This window comes from Triticum aestivum, chromosome 1A (genome assembly GCF_018294505.1).
Source record: "Triticum aestivum cultivar Chinese Spring chromosome 1A, IWGSC CS RefSeq v2.1, whole genome shotgun sequence".
Taxonomy (NCBI): domain Eukaryota; kingdom Viridiplantae; phylum Streptophyta; class Magnoliopsida; order Poales; family Poaceae; genus Triticum; species Triticum aestivum.
Genome location: NC_057794.1, coordinates 507,432,967 through 507,451,135, shown reverse-complemented (window position 1 = coordinate 507,451,135; position 18,169 = coordinate 507,432,967). Strand labels below are relative to the sequence as shown.

The 18,169-nt window shown below is 48.9% G+C and overlaps 1 protein-coding gene across 1 annotated transcript; it reads left to right on the top strand.

Moving 5' to 3' along the window:
- The first annotated feature begins 16,412 nt into the window (after window positions 1-16,412).
- On the top strand, window positions 16,413-17,497 carry LOC100127080 (ethylene-responsive transcription factor 8). The gene has a single exon (XM_044484045.1). It carries the CDS (start codon window positions 16,571-16,573, stop codon window positions 17,279-17,281), a length of 711 nt encoding a protein of 236 aa, XP_044339980.1. The 5' UTR covers window positions 16,413-16,570; the 3' UTR covers window positions 17,282-17,497.
- Window positions 17,498-18,169: the final 672 nt, after the last annotated feature.

Here is an 18,169-nt window from a genome sequence, read left to right as displayed (position 1 = left end):
ACACCCCTGCAGGGATTTGAACTTTCGAAAGTCATGCCCGCGGTTATGGGAAGATGAGAATTTGTTAATGTCCGGTTGTAGAAAACTTGACACTTAACTTAATTAAAATGCATCAACCGCCTGTGCAGCCGTGATGGTCTCTTTCCAGCGGAGTCCGGGAAGTGAACACGGTTCTTGTGTTATGCTTGAACGTAAGTAGTTTCAGGATCACTTCTTGATCACTTCTAGCTTCACGACTGTGCTTTGCTTCTCTTCTCGCTCTCATTTGCGTAAGTTAGCCACCATATATGCTTAGTGCTTGCTGCAGCTCCACCTCATTACCCTATCCTACCCATAAGCTTAAATAGTCTTGATCGCGAGGGTGTGAGATTGCTGAGTCCCCGTGACTCACAGATTACTTCCAAACCAGTTGTAGATGATGCAACCGAGCTCAAGGAGGAGCTCGATGAAGATCGTGTTCGTTGTGTTGTTTCATTTCCAGTTGATAAGTAGTGGAGCCCAGTCGGGGCGATCTGGGATCTATTGCATTAGGGGTTGTCTTTCTTTATTTGGTTCCGTAGTCGGACCTTGATTGTATCTGGATGATGTAATGCTATATTCTTGTATTGTGTGAAGTGGCGATTGTAAGCCAACTCTGTACCTCTTTCTTATTCAGTACATGGGATGTGTAAAGATTACCCCTCTTGCGACATGCCTACAATGCGGTTATGCCTCTAAGTCATGCTCCGACACGTGGGAGATATAGCCGCATCATGGGTGTTACATATATATAGCATATCCTGGGACTACGCACACAATCAGAAGCAAGAGAATTAAACCATATCTTAGCATCACCCTTAATGAGAAAGGAAACAACTTAAGAATATAGTAATAGCGATTTTCCCTCATGAGCAAATAGGGTGGCTATTTCATTCAATTTAGTAAGATGTGCTACAACAGTTTCAGATTCATAACCATGAAAAGGATTAGATTCAACCAAAATAATTAACTCAGACTCGACAGAGAATTTATAATCCTTATCAGTGACAAAGACAGATGAAGTAGCAAATTTAGGATCATATTGCATTCTAGCATTCAAAGATTTTTCTTTCCACTTGCATAGTAGTTTCTTAAGGTCATCTCTATCCTTACAAGCAATAAAGTCCCTAGTTACCTATCCATACATAACATAACCTTCAGGTATAATAGCCACTTCATATCTAGGAGAGCTAGGTCTAATGGGTGTTTCAAAGTTTCCTGTTTCAATAATTTCATTAGTTTAAGAAATATCATCAGTTTCGGCATTCTCAATATCTTTATCTCTAGCAAGTTGTTCAGCAAGAAATTCACCCAGTGGCACAGTATTATCAAGCAAAGTAGTAGCATCATCAAAAGTATCATGCATAGCAGAAGTAGCATCATGAATTACTTGCGACATATCAGAATCAATAGCAGGTGTAGGTGTCGCAAGCTTACTCAAAACAGAAGGTGAATCAAGTGCAGAGCTAGATGGAAAAATCTTGGTCCTAGAGGGACCATGTTCCTTACCTCCCCTCGTCCTAGAGGGAAAAATCTTGGTTTTGGTATCTTTCAGATTCTTCATAGTGATTAACAGATATAAATCCCAAGTGACTTAGCAAATATAGCTATGTTCCCCGGCAATGGAGCCAAAAAAGGTCTTGATAACCCACAACTATAGGGGATCACAATCATTTTCGAGGGTAGAGTATTCAACCCAAATTTATTGATTCGACACAAGGGGAGCCAAAGAATATTCACGAGTATTAGCAGTTGAGTTGTCAATTCAACCACACTTGAAACACTTAATATCTGCAGCAAAGTATATAGTAGCAAAGTAGTATGGAAGTAACGGTAACGGTGGCAAAAGTAACATTAGCAGTTTTGTAGTGATTGTAACAGCAGTAGCAACGAAAGTAACTTAGCAAAGATCAATATGTGAAAAGCTCATAGGCATTGGATCGGTAATGATAATTGTGTTGGATAATATTCATCATGTAGCAGTCATAACCTAGGGTGACACAAAACTAGCTCCAATTCATCAATATATTGTAGGCATGCATTCCGTATATGGTCATACGTGCTTATGGAAAGAACTTGCATGACATCTTTTGTCCTACCCTCCCCCTCTCCGGAGCCCCGAACGGACTCCAGATCAGCCCTCCCGATGAAGAATAGGAGGCGGTGGCTCCGTATCGTAAAACGCGATGAATCCTTCTCTTCGTTTTTTTCCTCCGTGAATAGGTACTTATAGAGTTGGAGTTAGGGTCGGAGGAGGTCCAGGGGGGCTACAAGCCTGGAGGGGGCGCCCCCAGGGCTTGTGGCCTCTGGGTGGCATCACTCTTGGTTAGTTTTATTCAAATCATCCAAATTAGAGTCCAAAACAAGGGCAAAAGAGTTTGGAAAAGTAGATGCGATGGAGACGTATCAGACGGTCAAGTAGTATACCATCCTCGAGGGAACTAAGAGGACACGCATTAAGGATGGAATTCACCTTAGTGTGATTGAAGTAGGAGTTGGGCATGTCTCTTAGAAATGGAGCTCTGGACATGGTGATGTCCGAAGGATGCTCCACATCACTCTGCCAGCAGCCGGTGCCGACACACCTCCCCCCAATGCCGCCACCTTCCACATCGCCGCCACCACCGTTTCGTCGTCGGGGCACCGAAGCTTCCCACCCCCACCTCCCGACGGCGGCGCGAGCAGGAAGCCGCCTCGCCGCCCCAGCTAGCTCCTTCGTCCTGACGCCGGCATGCTCGTCGGACGCCTCCAGGCCAGCCACCTGGTCCAAGGGAGGCGCGCGTCTCTTTGACGGTCGGCTCCTTCGTCGACGCCCGCAAGTTGTTCGACAGTTTGCCAAGGTACAAAATAGACCCCGCCCGTCGCTGATGATGAGGAGATCTTGGTTGCCATATTGGTTCATCACCACCTTAATAGCCAGCGGCCGTTGTTCCGTGGCTCGATCCTGGGGCACCTTCTGGCGTTGAATCACAACTGAGAGAGCGGTTGTTTTCTTCTTTGGAAGGACAACTTTGACACAACCAAACCGCTGTTCAAACATAAAAAATTCCAGCGGCGTTTTCGTATGAGTAAGAATCTTTTCAACCGTATTAGAGAGGGGGTGGTCGGATACGATAACTATTTCGAGTGGAAAGAGGATGCCCTTGGAAAGATTGGCTTCTCATTTTATCAGAAATGCACTGCAGCCATCCGGATGCTTGCATACGGAGTGCCCGTTGATCTCATTGACGAGTACATCCATATGAGCGAGTCTACATGCCTAGACTTCATGTACAAGTTCTGCAAGTTTGTGATTGTTGCGTTTGGTCCTGAGTACTAGAGAGAGCCGACTCCTCAAGATACAGCATGTTTGTTGGTGATGAATGCCAGCAAGGGCTTCCCAGGGATGCTTGACAGCATAGACTGCATGCACTGCCCTTCTTCTTGGCAAGGGCAGTATAAGGGCCATGTCACGGTTTGCACTGTCATAATTGAGGTCGTGGCCTCACAAGATCTCTGGATCTGACACTCTTTCTTCGGCATGGCCGGATCACACAATGATATCAACGTGCTTCAACGCTCACCGGTGGTTGCAAGGCTTGCCGAAGGCAACAACCCGCCGGTGAATGTTACCATGAACGGTCACAACTACGACAAAGGATATTACCAAGGTGACGATATCTATCCTCAGTGGACCACTATTGTGAAGACAATCCCCAACCCTGTCGGAGAGAAGAGGAAAAGATTTGGCCAAGAGCAAAAGAGTGCTAGGAAGGACGTCGAGCGTGCCTTTGGTGTTTTGCAATCTCGATGGGGCATCGTTCGGTATCCTGCTAGGACTTGGAGCACGAAGAAGTTGTAGGAGGTGATGACTGCTTGTGTGATCATGCACAATATGATCGTAGAAGATAAGCGCCCGGAACGTATTTACGATCAAGGGTTTCAGTCTCGGGGTGAGAATGTTGTGCATGAGCATGGAGGAGCGGCAACGTTTGAACAGTTCGCCCGATTTCATCATGAAATGCGTGATTGAGAAATTCACATGCTGCTGCAAAATGATTTGATTGAGTATATATGGGCTCATGTTGGCAACCAATGAATGCATCTTTTTATTCGGTTTGTAAAATTATGTGAGACAATTTAATTTTTATTCCGCTTGTAAAATTATGCTTTACATGAAACTATGCTTTATTCGGCTTGTACATATTTGCTGAAAAGGGTAAACAGCAGTCCACGTCGGTAAATATTGGTCGACTCGTTGGACTCATTGTCAACCTAAATAATAAATAGGACGGACACCGGTCGGGCGGTCGATCTAAATAAACAAAAATACCGTTCGTTTGGGTCGCCTCATTGAAGTTGCTCTCATATACTCTGCCTCCTGATGGAAAAGAATTCAGGCGACGGTTGCTCAGTGAAATATTGTCGTGGTTCAGGTGGGATCTGACCTCGGTTACGTGCCACTAACCACCACCAGCCTGTCCTTGCCGGAAGGATGAGGCAAGCAAGGAAAAGCCAGCGGTGGTTCGTGGATCGCCTCGTGCTACCCGCAATCGTTGTACAGCACACAACCACAGTGCCCGCCGTGCCGATTTGGCAACCACTGTTTCCCCTCATCGAGAGCCACGAAGACACTGCATCCGTCACAAAGCGGAGAAGCGGGACGAGACTTTTGGTGGCTAAACGACGCCGAGGACACGGAGCGCGTGCGCCGGACAACGTTACTGCTGCCGTCCTGACACCCACCTGGAATTGCGTGGCTCGCCTGCCCGCTCCGGACACGCCGCGGCCGCTCCCACCTCACCTCACGCCAACTCCACCGCGCGACCCTATCCTATCCGTCCCTGTTTGTTTGGACTAAAAGAGACAAACGAGACGGCCCAGCGCGCGGGCGTAAACGGACAAATGTCCGGATTCCGTCCGCTTTCGACCCATCTTCGGCCCAAACTTACGCTCGGTTTAGGGTGAAACGGACGCGCGCGGATGGCCTCGACGCACGTCCTTGTGCCCCCCGTGGCCCGCCTGTCGGGGACACTAACAGTCCCTTCGCTCCCAACGCTTCATCCTCTCTCCCCGCCCCGCCCCGCCGCCAGCGCCGCCGCTATTCTCCGGCCGCCTCCTCACTGTGCAGCCCCCCGCCGTCCATACCAAACCACGTCTCGACATGGCCGCCACCACGCCCGCGCTTCCGCCGTAGTTTTGGTCGTCGATCGGAGGAGGTTTGGTCGTCGCCGTCCTTGCCGGTGGCAGAGGGGACACGACTGCCGGCGACGTACCACGGTGGCCGAGGCAGATTCCGACGAGAGCTCCAGAGCGGCCTGTAGCCGGCCGGCAACCACCTTGCTGCGTCGAGGTGATCATCGCGGTCTCTTCGCCACCACGACCGCAAGGTGTTCGACCTTTTGCAAACAAAGGTATGGACAGTGGAGACGAGTTTTTCTTCCATCACTTCCTTTGTTCATCGGACGATTCGTCATCGGATGATGACGATCATGTGGTGGCTGCACTGGTCGTTCACGACCATATTCAACGGCAGCTTCCTCGGTACACGAGGTCAGTCCCTGGCCGTGCTCCCAACCTAAACCGCAACAGGGAGAGAGGCCACGCCCTGCTCTATGCCGATTACTTTGCCAACACCCCGCTCTTCAGGCCGGATAAATTTCGTCACCGTATTCGTATGGCAAGGCATGTGTTCAATCCTATCCGAGAGGGAGTGGTTGCTCATGACCCATACTTCGAGTGCAAGACGAATGTCCTTGGCAAGCTTGGATTCTCCTCCTACCAGAAATGCACCACGGCCATCCGCATACTTGCATATGGAATTCCAGGCGATTTGATGGATGAGTATGTGCGTATGAGTGAGACAACATGTCTGATGTCAATGTACAAGTTTTGCCAGGCTGTGATCGAGGTCTTTGGCCCAGAGTACTTGAGGCAGTCAACTGCCGCTGATACAAAGAGATTGTTGGCGACCAACGCAGCTAGAGACTTTCCAGGTATGCTTGGCAACATAGATTGTATGCACTGGGAGTGGAAGAACTGTCCATTTGCTTGGCAGGGCCAGTACAAGGGGCATGTTAACGGGTGCACTGTCATATTAGAAGCGGTGGCATCACAAGATCTTTGGATATGGCATTCTTTCTTTGGCATGGCAGGTTCTCACAATGATATCAACGTGCTGCAGCGTTCTCCAGTCTTCGCGAGGCTTGCAGAAGGCCACTCCCCACCTGTCAACTTTGAGATCAACGGCCACCATTACAACAAGGGATACTATCTAGCAGATGGTATATATCCTCAGTGGTCAACTTTTGTGAAGACAATCTCGAAATCCGAAGGTGAGAAGAGAAAGAGATTTGCCCAAATGCAAGAGAGTGTTAGAAAGGATGTGGAACGTGCTTTTGGTGTGCTTCAATCCCGGTGGGGTATCGTTCGAAACCCTGCACTGTCATGGGATGAAGGGAAGCTTTGGGAGGTGATGACTACTTGTGTGATCATGCACAACATGATCGTCGAGGACGAACGTGAGGAGAGTATCTTCGGCCAAGGATTTGATTATCAAGGTGAAAATATTGAGCCCCTGCACCAAGACTCGGCCACATTTTAACAGTTTGCCCAATTCCACCGTGAGATGCGTGATTGGCACACTCATGTGAATCTTCAAAATGACTTGGTTGAGCACGTGTGGGATCACATTGGCAACCAATAGATGTATTTGTCCATTTTTGTTCAGTCAAGACAATTTCGATTTGATTGTAAAACTATTTTATTAAAGACAATTTCAATTGGGTTGTAAAACTATTTTAATTTTCAGACAAGAATTTGGGATCGAAACTAGTTTTAATGTAAATTTGGACATTTCTTGACCCTGACGGACAGGATGGGGCAAAAGGTTACGGCAGCGCACTGGGCGCACGGCCACCGCATCCCAGGACAGGCCCGGATATGACCCCAAATCTCTATCCAAAGGGATAAAAACAGGACAAAACGGACGTCCGTTTAGGGTCGCGCGGTGGAGTTGGCCTCACCTCACGCGAAATAATGCAGCAGCAGGCGTGTACGTACTAGTAGCACGGGAGGCGGTGCCGGGTACGCGATGCGGGGTGCGCGGAACCGCCCACCCGTCCGCGCGATCGATCCCGTGGTCCTCGGACGGAGAAAGCCTGGCAGCAGCGTCGCAAGCGTGCGGTGTGGGGCGTCGTCGAGGCGCTGTCACCCGCGCACGCGCCCCACGGGCACGGCTGTCCCTACGTACGCGCGCCGCACGGAACCTACCGGCGCGTGCCGGTCTGCCCCGCGCTGTCGGTCCACGCCGCGCGCGCCTCCACCGCTTTCAGTGCGGGCCCACGCCACGCCACGCCACGGGAGGAAGCAAACGGTGGGTGATCGATCGATCCATCCATAGTCCAGGCAACGACGCGCTGGACCCGGCCGATGCCGACACTTGTCCCCGGCCGCGGCCGCTGCCGCCTAGCGTGCCGTCGTCGCCCGTCCCTCTCGCCGCTCCCTCGATTTATTATTTTCATTTGTTAATCCATCAGTCGGCGTCCCACTTTACGTGGTGGCTACGGGCCGAGCGGTGCGGTGCGCGGGGCGGCTTTCTGGCGGATCGCGATCCGGTTCGTGTCCCCGGGACGTCACGCGCCGACGATGCGGTTGACGGGGCAGCGGAGATAAACAAACAAAGCAACCAAACAAAGCGGGCGACGAGGCGATCGAGAGTGAGCGGGCGTCGTGGCCGTGCCGCGTCGTCGAGCGCGCGGGGCGTGGCCGGCAGCGGCGGGGCCAGGGGCCACGTGCCCGCGCGCCCACGCGGGCGGCGGGTTTTGCTAGCGCAGCTGGATGGCGGGCCCCGCCCGCCCGCCCGCCCGTCCGCCCGCCGGCTGCGTAGCGTGAGTAGCGTACGTACGCCGACCGGACCGCTGCGCGGGACGCACGGCACGGATCGTGATGCGCCCGCCCGTCCTTCCCGCGGGGCCCGCGCTGGCCCGTGACGTGCTGCCGCAACGTGCCGCTCGACGCACCGCCGCGGGGCGGGGCCCACGCGCGGCGGCTTTGATGCCATTTGTTTATGCCATGGAAGGACCCGGCCGGTTTTGCATTCTCCTCCCCGTAACATGCTCTTATTTCTTACAATTACAATCTAAAATGTCCAGCGTGGAACTTGAAAAGAAAAATAAAATGTCAAGCGTGAGGAAAAACGAAAGACCCACACTACGTCGGTAAAAATTATAGAAGTTAATTACTAGTACATCTAGTATATGAACTTGCATGGTGCGTATAGATTCATAAATTAAGTTGAAAAATGACACAAATGAGTCACTGAACTATGATTTCGGGCACAGTTTGATACATTTGGTGTTAAATCTAGCGTCGGGTGTCAACTCAATGACGTGCCAGTGAGCCCATAGTATCTTCTATGTATATCTGTATGGGGTCCCACTTGTCAGTTGGACAGAGAAAGATATAAAGGATATAAATAAAACGACATGGTGCAGAATTCAAACCTCAAACATGAGAGGTTTCACTAGAGCAAGTAAAAGCTGATGCATGATAACTAGTCAGTAATTCTATTATGAATACTTGCTTGATTCTTTGGGCTTAAAGCTTTTTTTTTTAACTAGAAGCTTTCTTTTATTTCGTGGTTGAACTCAATAACTGAGATGACGATGACGACACTTAAATAATGGATGAATCTGTATGCTTGAATCCATAGTTCTATACGCACCGTTTCATGTATTGTAGGTGTAATTAACTTACATTATAATGCCAACCTATCTCCTAGTACTTACAGTGGAAATCACATAGGAGTATTTTGTTATTTTGGCAATCTTATAGAGCATGTTCCAAATCAGGCTGTAAGCTCGGACTGAACTCTTGAGCTCAACCACAAATCTTCTATCTTTTTTTTATTTAAAATTTTTTGGTAACATTTTTTTCAACTGCTTAAATTAAGTTCGCTGATATTTTAGTATGTCGAAGACGATTTTGAAAAGGCATTTTACACTTCTTTTTTCTTATAAAACTGCAATTTGATTAGAATACTAGCACAATACCCATGCGTTACTATGAAATTATAAAATACGAGGAGTTTGGTCATTGGCTTAGGAAGCCATCAAATACAAGGCACAAAGCTCGTGTATCGGGCAGGACAATATCTATCGTCGCTTTGGAATTACAATTTCTTCACTCAAATTTCTATGATATAGAAGTACAGAACTGAAAGAAATTTGTTAGGAAGAAACTGAAAACGAGAGCTTTATTTTGAGTTGGAGTTGCATTTCTGCATTTGTTATTTGTTCTTTCTTTAAGTGTTGATCTCACGTAAAAGTAGCAATATGTAGTTATTTATTTGAAGGAAATATGCCCTAGAGGAAATAATAAAGTTGCTATTTATATTTCCTTATATCATGATAAATGTTTATTATTCATGCTAGAAATTGTATTAACCGGAAACTTAGTACATGTGTGGATACATAGACAAACATAATGTCCCTAGTATGCCTCTACTTAACTAGCTCGTTAACCAAAGATTGTTAAGTTTCGTAGCCATAAACATGTGTTGTCATTTGATGAACGAGATCACATCATTAGAGAATGATGTGATGGACAAGACCCATCCGTTAGCTTAGCATAATGATCGTTTAGTTTTTCTGCTATTGCTTTCTTCATGACTTATACATGTTCCTCTGACTATGAGATTATGCAACTCCCGAATACCGGAGGAACACCTTGTGTGCTATCAAACGTCACAACGTAACTGGGTGATTATAAAGATGCTCTACAGGTGTCTCAGATGATGTTTGTTGAGTTGGCATAGATCGAGATTAGGATTTGTCACTCCGTGTATCGGAGAGGTATCTCTGGGCCCTCTCGGTAATGCACATCACTATGAGCCTTGCAAGCAATGTGTCTAATGAGTTAGCCACAGGATGATGCATTATGGAATGGGTAAAGAGACTTGCCGGTAACGAGATTGAACTAGGTATGATGATACTGACGATCAAATCTCGGGCAAATAACATACCAATGACAAAGGGAACAACGTATGTTGTTATGAGGTTTGACCGATAAAGATCTTCGTAGAATATGTAGGAGCCAATATGAGAATCCAGGTTCCGCTATTGGTTATTGACTGAAGATATGTCTTGGTCATGTCTACATAGTTCTCGAACACATAGGGTCCGCACGCTTAACGTTCAATGATGATTTGTATTATGAGTTTCGTGTTTTGATGAACCGAAGTTTGTTCGGAGTCCCGGATGAGATCACGGACATGACGAGGATTCTCGAAATGGTCGATACATAAAGATTCATATATTGGAAGGCTACATTCGTGAAGGAAATATGCCCTAGAGGCAATAATAAAGTTATTAATTATTTCCTTATTTCATGATAAATGTTTATTATTCATGCTAGAATTGTATTAACCGGAAACATAATACATGTGTGAATACATAGACAAACAGAGTGTCACTAGTATGCCTCTACTTGACTAGCTCGTTAATCAAAGATGGTTATGTTTCCTAACCATGGACAAAGAGTTGTTATTTGACTAACGGGATCACATCATTAGTTGAATGATCTGATTGACATGACCCATTCCATTAGCTTAGCACCCGATCGTTTAGTATGTTGCTATTGCTTTCTTCATGACTTATACATGTTCCTATGACTATGAGATTATGCAACTCCCGTTTGCCGGAGGAACACTTTGTGTGCTACCACACGTCACAACGTAACTGGGTGATTATAAAGGAGCTCTACAGGTGTCTCCAAAGATACATGTTGGGTTGGCGTATTTCGAGATTAGGATTTGTCACTCCGATTGTCGGAGAGGTATCTCTGGGCCCTCTCGGTAATGCACATCACTTAAGCCTTGCAAGCATTGCAGCTAATGAGTTAGTTGCGAGATGATGTATTACGGAACGAGTAAAGAGACTTGCCGGTAACGAGATTGAACTAGGTATTGGATACCGACGATCGAATCTCGGGCAAGTAACATACCGATGACAAAGGGAACAACGTATGTTGTTATGCGGTCTGACCGATAAAGATCTTCGTAGAATATGTAGGAGCCAATATGGGCATCCAGGTCCCGCTATTGGTTATTGACCGGAGACGTGTCTCGGTCATGTCTACATTGTTCTCGAACCGTAGGGTCCGCACGCTTAAGGTTTCGATGACAGTTATATTATGAGTTTATGAGTTTTGATGTACCGAAGGAGTTCGGAGTCCCGTATGAGATCGGGGACATGACGAGGAGTCTCGAAATGGTCGAGACGTAAAAATCGATATATTGGATGACTATATTCGGACATCGGAAAGGTTCCGAGTGATTCGGGTATTTTTCGGAGTACCGGGTAGTTACGGGAGAAGCAATGGGCCTTGATGGGCTTTAGTGGGAAGAGGAGAAAGGGCCAAGGGGCTGCTGCGCCCCCCTCCCCTCTAGTCTGAATTGGACTAGGGAAAAGGGGGCCGGCCACCTTTCCTTCTCCTCCACTTCCTTCTCCCTTCCTTCCCTCTTGGTGGACTCCTACTAGGATTTCGAGTCCTAGTAGGACTCCACATCCTGGCCGCACCAAGCCTTGGCCGGTCTCCTCCTCCTCCATCCTTTATATACTGAGGCAAGAGGCACCCCATGGACACACAAGTTGATCTTCGTGATCGTTCCTTCGCCGTGTGCGGTGCCCCCTTCCACCATATTCCACCTCGGTCATATTGTAGCAGTGCTTAGGCGAAGCCCTGCGACGGTAGAACATCAAGATCGTCACCACGCCGTCGTGCTGACGGAACTCCTCCCCGATGCTTTGCTGGATCGGAGCCCAGGGATCGTCATCGAGCCGAACGTGTGCCAAGCTCGGAGGTGCCGGAGTAACGGTGCTTGGATCGGTCGGATCGGGAAGACGTACGACTACTTCCTCTATGTTGCGTCAACGCTTCCGCTTCGGTCTACGAGGGTACGTAGACAACACTCTCCCCACTCGTTGCTATGCATCACCATGATCTTGCGTGTGCGTAGGAAAATTTTGAAATTACTACGTTCCCCAACAATTCGGACACTGGAATGGTTCGAGTCGTCTCGGATAAGTTTCGGAGTACCGGGGGTTACTAGAACCTCCCGGGAGGTTAATGGGCCACCTTGGGCCTTAGTGGAGAAAAGAGAGGAACGGCCAGAGGTGGTGCCTCCCCTCCCCTGCGCAGTCTGAATTGGACAAGGGGAATGGGCGGCGCCCCCCCCCCCCTCCTTCCTTCTCTTCTCTTCCTCCTTCCCTTCTTCTCCTGCTTGGACTAGGAAAGGGGGGGACCGAATCCTACTTGGACCAGGAATCCAAGTAGGACTCTTCCCATGGCGCGCCCCCTAGAGCCGGCCACCTCTCCACCCCCCTTTATGTACATGGGAGGGGGGCACCCCAAAGGCACACCAAGTCTTCTCTTAGTCGTGTGCGGTGCCCCCCTCCACAGTTACACACCTCGGTCATATCGTCGTAGTGCTTAGGCGAAGCCCTGCACCGGTAACTTCATCATCACCGTCATCATGCCGACGTGCTGACGAAACTCTCCCTCGTCCTCAACTGAATCAAGAGATCGAGGGACGTCATCGAGCTGAACGTGTGCTGAACATGGAGGTGTCGTACGTTCGGTGCTTGGGTCGGTTGGATCACGAAGACATTCGACTACATCAACCACGTGACTAAACACTTCCGCTTTCGGTGTACGAGGGTACGTGGACACACTCTCCCCGCTCGTTGCTATGCATCTACTAGATAGATCTTGCGTGATCGTAGGAAAATATTGAAATACTGCGTTCCCCAACATTATTTGTGGTAGGTCCCATATGTGAGTAGAAGTACATTTATGTATGTTTTGACATATTGTTGGTCTCACATGTGGGTAGTGGTACATTTGTCGACTAATAAAACTTGTTGGTCCCACCTGTGGGTTGAGGGCATTTGTTTATTGGTTATAAGGTTGTTGGTCTCATATGTGGTAGATGTGCATTTGTTTATGGGTGAAGGTTGATGGTCCCACGTGTGAACTCGCCATCAACTCCAACCTTTATAAGTAGCGAACGTTATGGGTACACTTTACTAAGAGTCGGTTCTTTTTCGCCTCATGATTCTCCAGACTCTGATTCTAGGAAACTACCCACAGAATCACCTGCTCACAAAATCAGCCATCTAGTTCTTATTTGAGATTCCAGCATGTGATTGTTGTACGAGTTGTGTGCTGAAATGTCTGTAATGCCCCTAGATTTGAACTGAGTGATGACTGCTAACACTTATTTTGGATAGTTTCATGCCTAATATGAACATGAAAGCAAGATGCAAATTTCATAAAGTGCTTAATATTAGAATTTTAAAGTGATTTGCAAATGTCACAAAGTGTTTAATATTACAAAACTCATACTAAGTCCACATGCAACATACAATTTAGAAAGCAAGTAAGCATCCAAATTTTTATAGCACATATTTCCTAAACACTGGAAGTATGAGAGTGAGAGAGGATGAGATAGAAGCAAGCATAGATTCAACCGACCAAAACACCAACTAGCAGTTAGCACAGTTCTCACCTGTATTGCAGCATCCATGAACGCAACTTCCGATCGATCCATCTTTCGGCCAAACATGCATTACGTTTTGTTTGCACTATTTTGGGATGTGTTGAGTAACCAAGGCAGCGCAGGTGTGCAGTTCAGACTTCGAGGTTTCATTCAGGCAGTTAAAGTCTTGCATATTTTTGTACGAATTTGCAGGGTGATGGTAGGAATCAAGAATACGATGGATGCACCAATGTAAAATTGATAACTTTGGCAGGGTTGAAACGCAAAATTTACTCTTTTATACTACTGCCAAAGAGATATAGAAGAACAAGAAGCTAGCTAGCTCAGTTGGGGTCCCTGGCGCAGCTTGACTAACATAACAGGGGGAACAGGTAAAGTGTGAATGTTTGAATGGGCCAAATGAGAATATTTTCTTCCATCTAAGTCCTCACAAAACAATTCCTTAAGTGATTTTCATTGGGCGGGGGGCGCTTCGCTCAACACCTACTTGCTCGAAAGTTGTGGTAAACGGACTTACGAGGAGGAAATTAATGCATGCTCGCAGATTGAGACAAGGAGGCCCAATTTCACCGCTCCTTTTTGTCATAGACATGGACATTCTCACTTCATTGATTATGAAAGCTGACAATGAGGAGGTCTGGCAAACATTGCCTCGGATTAACACCATTCATCGCCTATCCATATTTGCCGATGATGTGCTTCACTAGAATGACACGCTAGGATATCACTTTTGTCAATTCTGCACTGGATATATTTAGCAAGTCCTCGAGCCTTCAATTTAACTACGACAAATCCTTGGCAATTCGGATCAAAGGAGAGGAGGTTGACACTATGCGCATGGCAAAGGTTTTGGGCTACAAGATTGATTCATTCCCTTGCCATTACTTAGGTCTAAAATTGAGCTTGAATTATCTGACCAACTATCAATGGCAACCCATGCTAGATTCAATCAGGGATTTCCTCCCAGTTTGGTAGGGAGGGCTCATTGCTAGGGCCGACAGATTGGTGCTTATCAAGACAAATCCACCATCTCATGGTCATTGAAACTTTCGATCTAGGTGTTCGAGGAAATTAACACGTGGTTACGAGCTTTCTTCTAGGCGGGGCCAGGGCATATAATGGATGTCAATGCCTTGTTGCCTGGCCTTCGGTTTGCAAGCCAATTAGCTTGGCGGACAAGGTGTCAAAACCCTTCAACTACAGGCTATTGCGTCGAGGGTACAATGGGAATGGTTGTGGCGTACTGACCCTCATCGGCCGTGGCAAGGCTTGTAACTCCTAGATGATGATATAGTGCATCATGTTTTTGACAGACTTGTCATGATTTTGATGGGTGATAGAGGCAGGACCTTGTTCTGGAGGGATAGATGAATAAATGGCTACGATGTAAGAGATCTTGTGCCGCTCATTTCCCTCAAAATCTGCACAAGGATTGCCAATAAAAGGACAGTGAAGGTTGCATTCAGTAACCATAGCTAGAGAGAACATACCGATATATCCAACAGCTTGTCAACTCTTTAACTTTTTGATATATCCTAGCTTCGGACTATCATCAGCACCATCACACTCAAGCCTGATGTGCCCGTCACATTTATTTGGAGGTGGACAACTTCTGGGCACTACTCTGCAAACTCGGTTTACAAACTACTATGGCAATTAGCTACAGATTCGCCCGAGGTTCATGCATCTGGAAGTGTTGGGAACCTCACAAGTACAATATCTTCGCATGACTAGCATTCCTCTACCGCCTTTTGGACCTCGGATAGAAGGACTCAACATGGTCTCCGAGCACAAACTTCTGCATGCTTTACCTTCCTCCAAAATGAAGATACCATGGATCACATCCTTATGTATTGTGTGGCTTCTCGTGAGACTTGTTATAGGTGCTTGTCGTAACTGGGAGTCATTGTTCAAATTCCTGATCAGCAACATTCTCTAGAGGAATGGTGGCTTGGTATAGGAGAACGTTCCATAGCAAAGCCACGAGGGGCTTCGACACCATGATCGCTCTTATTGCTTGGAACCTATGGGAACAACGGAACGCTCGGGGTGTTCCGTTCCATAATAGGGACAAACAGAAATCTGGCCAAGCACTAGTCGATCACATTTCAGATGAGTAACCTCTTGGAGGGGAGCTGGAGCGGTGTACGTTGACTATCTAGTGAGCAGTTAGTTTTGTTCCCTTTTTAGTGTGTGTACATACATTGTTGCTTGCAACGATCGTAAGTTTCTTATACATTTTTTGCGCTCTCTTGTATAAAAATTTGGTACGACATTGTCGTACTCTCTCAAAGAATAAACTCCTAGAGTTTTGCGGTGACCTTCGTCATCTAATCCAGCGTCATCCTCTTCTCCAGGCCTTTGGCCTTTTCGGATCGACGTCACCGGCGTTTCATGGCAGGGTTCGGTGACCTCTCGGTTGCACGTGTGGACAGAACTCCGTTGTTTCGACGGTGCCACGAAACTCTAGCCGTCACTACTATTGACGTGCCCTCTGTATGTGCGAGTCGGAGAAGACAAAAGAATACCAAAATTCAATTGTGCGATATGCTGCTTCTGTGTTTTTATATGCATTTTTTGAGTTGCTTTTATGCATTTGTGGTGCACACAAAGATCATGCCCAACGCGTGACCGAGAAGGGACCGACCCACAAAGTTCGTAACCGCCCCAGGGTTTGCGCAATTTCGCGGATCCCGAGGGTCCGGGCGGAAAAGCGGGCGTTACAAATTGTAATGCCGCCACGCAAAAGACGAGGGGCGGCGGCGCGGACAGTCAAAGCGCTCCGTCCCTGACTGCGCCGAGTTTTATTCCCTCCTCTCCTCTTGCCGCTCCACCACTCGCTCGCTCCCCATTTCCTCCCTTTTTAACCAGCTGCTCCCCCCACCCCCTATAATAAGTACCTCCTCCCCCTCCCTCTCCCACCCCCCAACCCCAGATCCTGCACGCCATCCATCAGCTTCATACGCACACACCCATCCGTCAACAAGAAAGAGAAAGGCGAGCCGGCCAGCCATGGCGCCCAGGACGTCCGACAAGACGGCGACGCCGCCCGCTGCCGGGGCCGCCGCGACCGGGCTCGCGCTCGGAGTCGGCGGCGGCAACGGCGGGGGCGTCGGCACGCACTACCGCGGCGTCAGGAAGCGGCCGTGGGGCCGGTACGCGGCGGAGATCCGCGACCCGGCCAAGAAGAGCCGGGTGTGGCTCGGCACGTACGACACGGCCGAGGAGGCCGCCCGCGCCTACGACGCCGCCGCGCGCGAGTACCGCGGCAACAAGGCCAAGACCAACTTCCCCTTCGCCTCCGCCTCCGCGCCGCCCGCCGCCGCCGCGGCCCTCACCGGCGACGGCAGCCGGAGCAGCAACAGCAGCACCGTCGAGTCCTTCGGCGGCGACGTGCAGGCGCCCATGCAGGCCATGCCGCTCCCTCCGTCCCTCGAGCTCGACCTGTTCCACCGCGCGGCCACCAGCACCGCCGGCGCCGGCATGCGCTTCCCCTTCAGCGGCTACCCGGTGTCGCACCCGTACTACTTCTTCGGGCAGGCCGCGGCCGCCGCCGCCGCCGGCTGCCACATGTACAGCCAGGCGCCGAAGGTGACCGTGGCGTCCGTGTCCCCGAGCGACTCCGACTCCTCGTCGGTGGTGGATCTGGCGCCGTCGCCGCCCACAAGGAAGCCCGTCCCGTTCGACCTCGACCTGAACTGCCCGCCGCCGGCGGAGCTCTGATCGGGGCCGCCGGAGTTCATGTAGCTGATATGACTGCTAGTTTCTTTGGTCGCCTTCTTTTTTTGCCCCTAGTAGAGCGAAGAAAATTTGCATGTACCTCCATGATGTTTTTAGGAGAGGCCGTCCGCCTTGCACAACAGCGGCAGGGGCAGATCTGTAAATACGGTTTCTTTTTTCGCCGGAGAGGCAGAGATGGATGGATGTATTGTCGCCCAAGACAAGTCCTGCCGGCGTTGCCATAGACCGAATTATATCGAGTTACTTCCTACTTTGACAGACCACTCGTATTTACTCGCTGCTCAGTTACTATCTTCTTGCGAATCCTCTACTCCATTTACTAGCAGATCTTTTTTTTACGAGTAGACATTAACCAGCATATCTTTGGTGAGACGGAAGCTAGATGGACGGCAGGAGTAAGTGCGTTTGCACCCGTCGTCTCGTCTAATCTCATCTGGCCGCTTGGTTGCGACCCATGCAGCATGGTCATTATTGGCCGGTCGACGAAAGCTCGGGTCGGGTCGGTCGGGTCACCTCGTGCGCGCGCTGCTGCTGCTGCTGCTGCATGGATCCATGCTAGCCGCCCACTACGTGTCGAATTTACTACTGCAAATCGCGCTCACGATCCGTCGCAATAATAAAACAGCGATGCGCGGGGACGGCTCCTTGGAAAAAATGTCGCCGTCCGTCCTTTCGGGTTTTAATTTAATTTTAAGCCAACCCCTCATAGTAGCTTGGCAGCACAAGTGTCAAATTACTGACAGTAACAAGATCAGATAAGGGTATGGTAAATCCGCCGCTGCCTCCGCGGCCGCCCTGCCGACGGAGGAAATGGTATTTTATTTCCGTGATCTTGCTTTGGCCAAGTCCTCTTCTTCTCCCCCGCAAAAA

Coding starts and splice junctions, on each gene's coding strand:
- LOC100127080 (XM_044484045.1), top strand. CDS start 16,571: ATGGCGCCCAGGACGTCCGACAAGACGGCGACGCCGCCCGCTGCCGGG.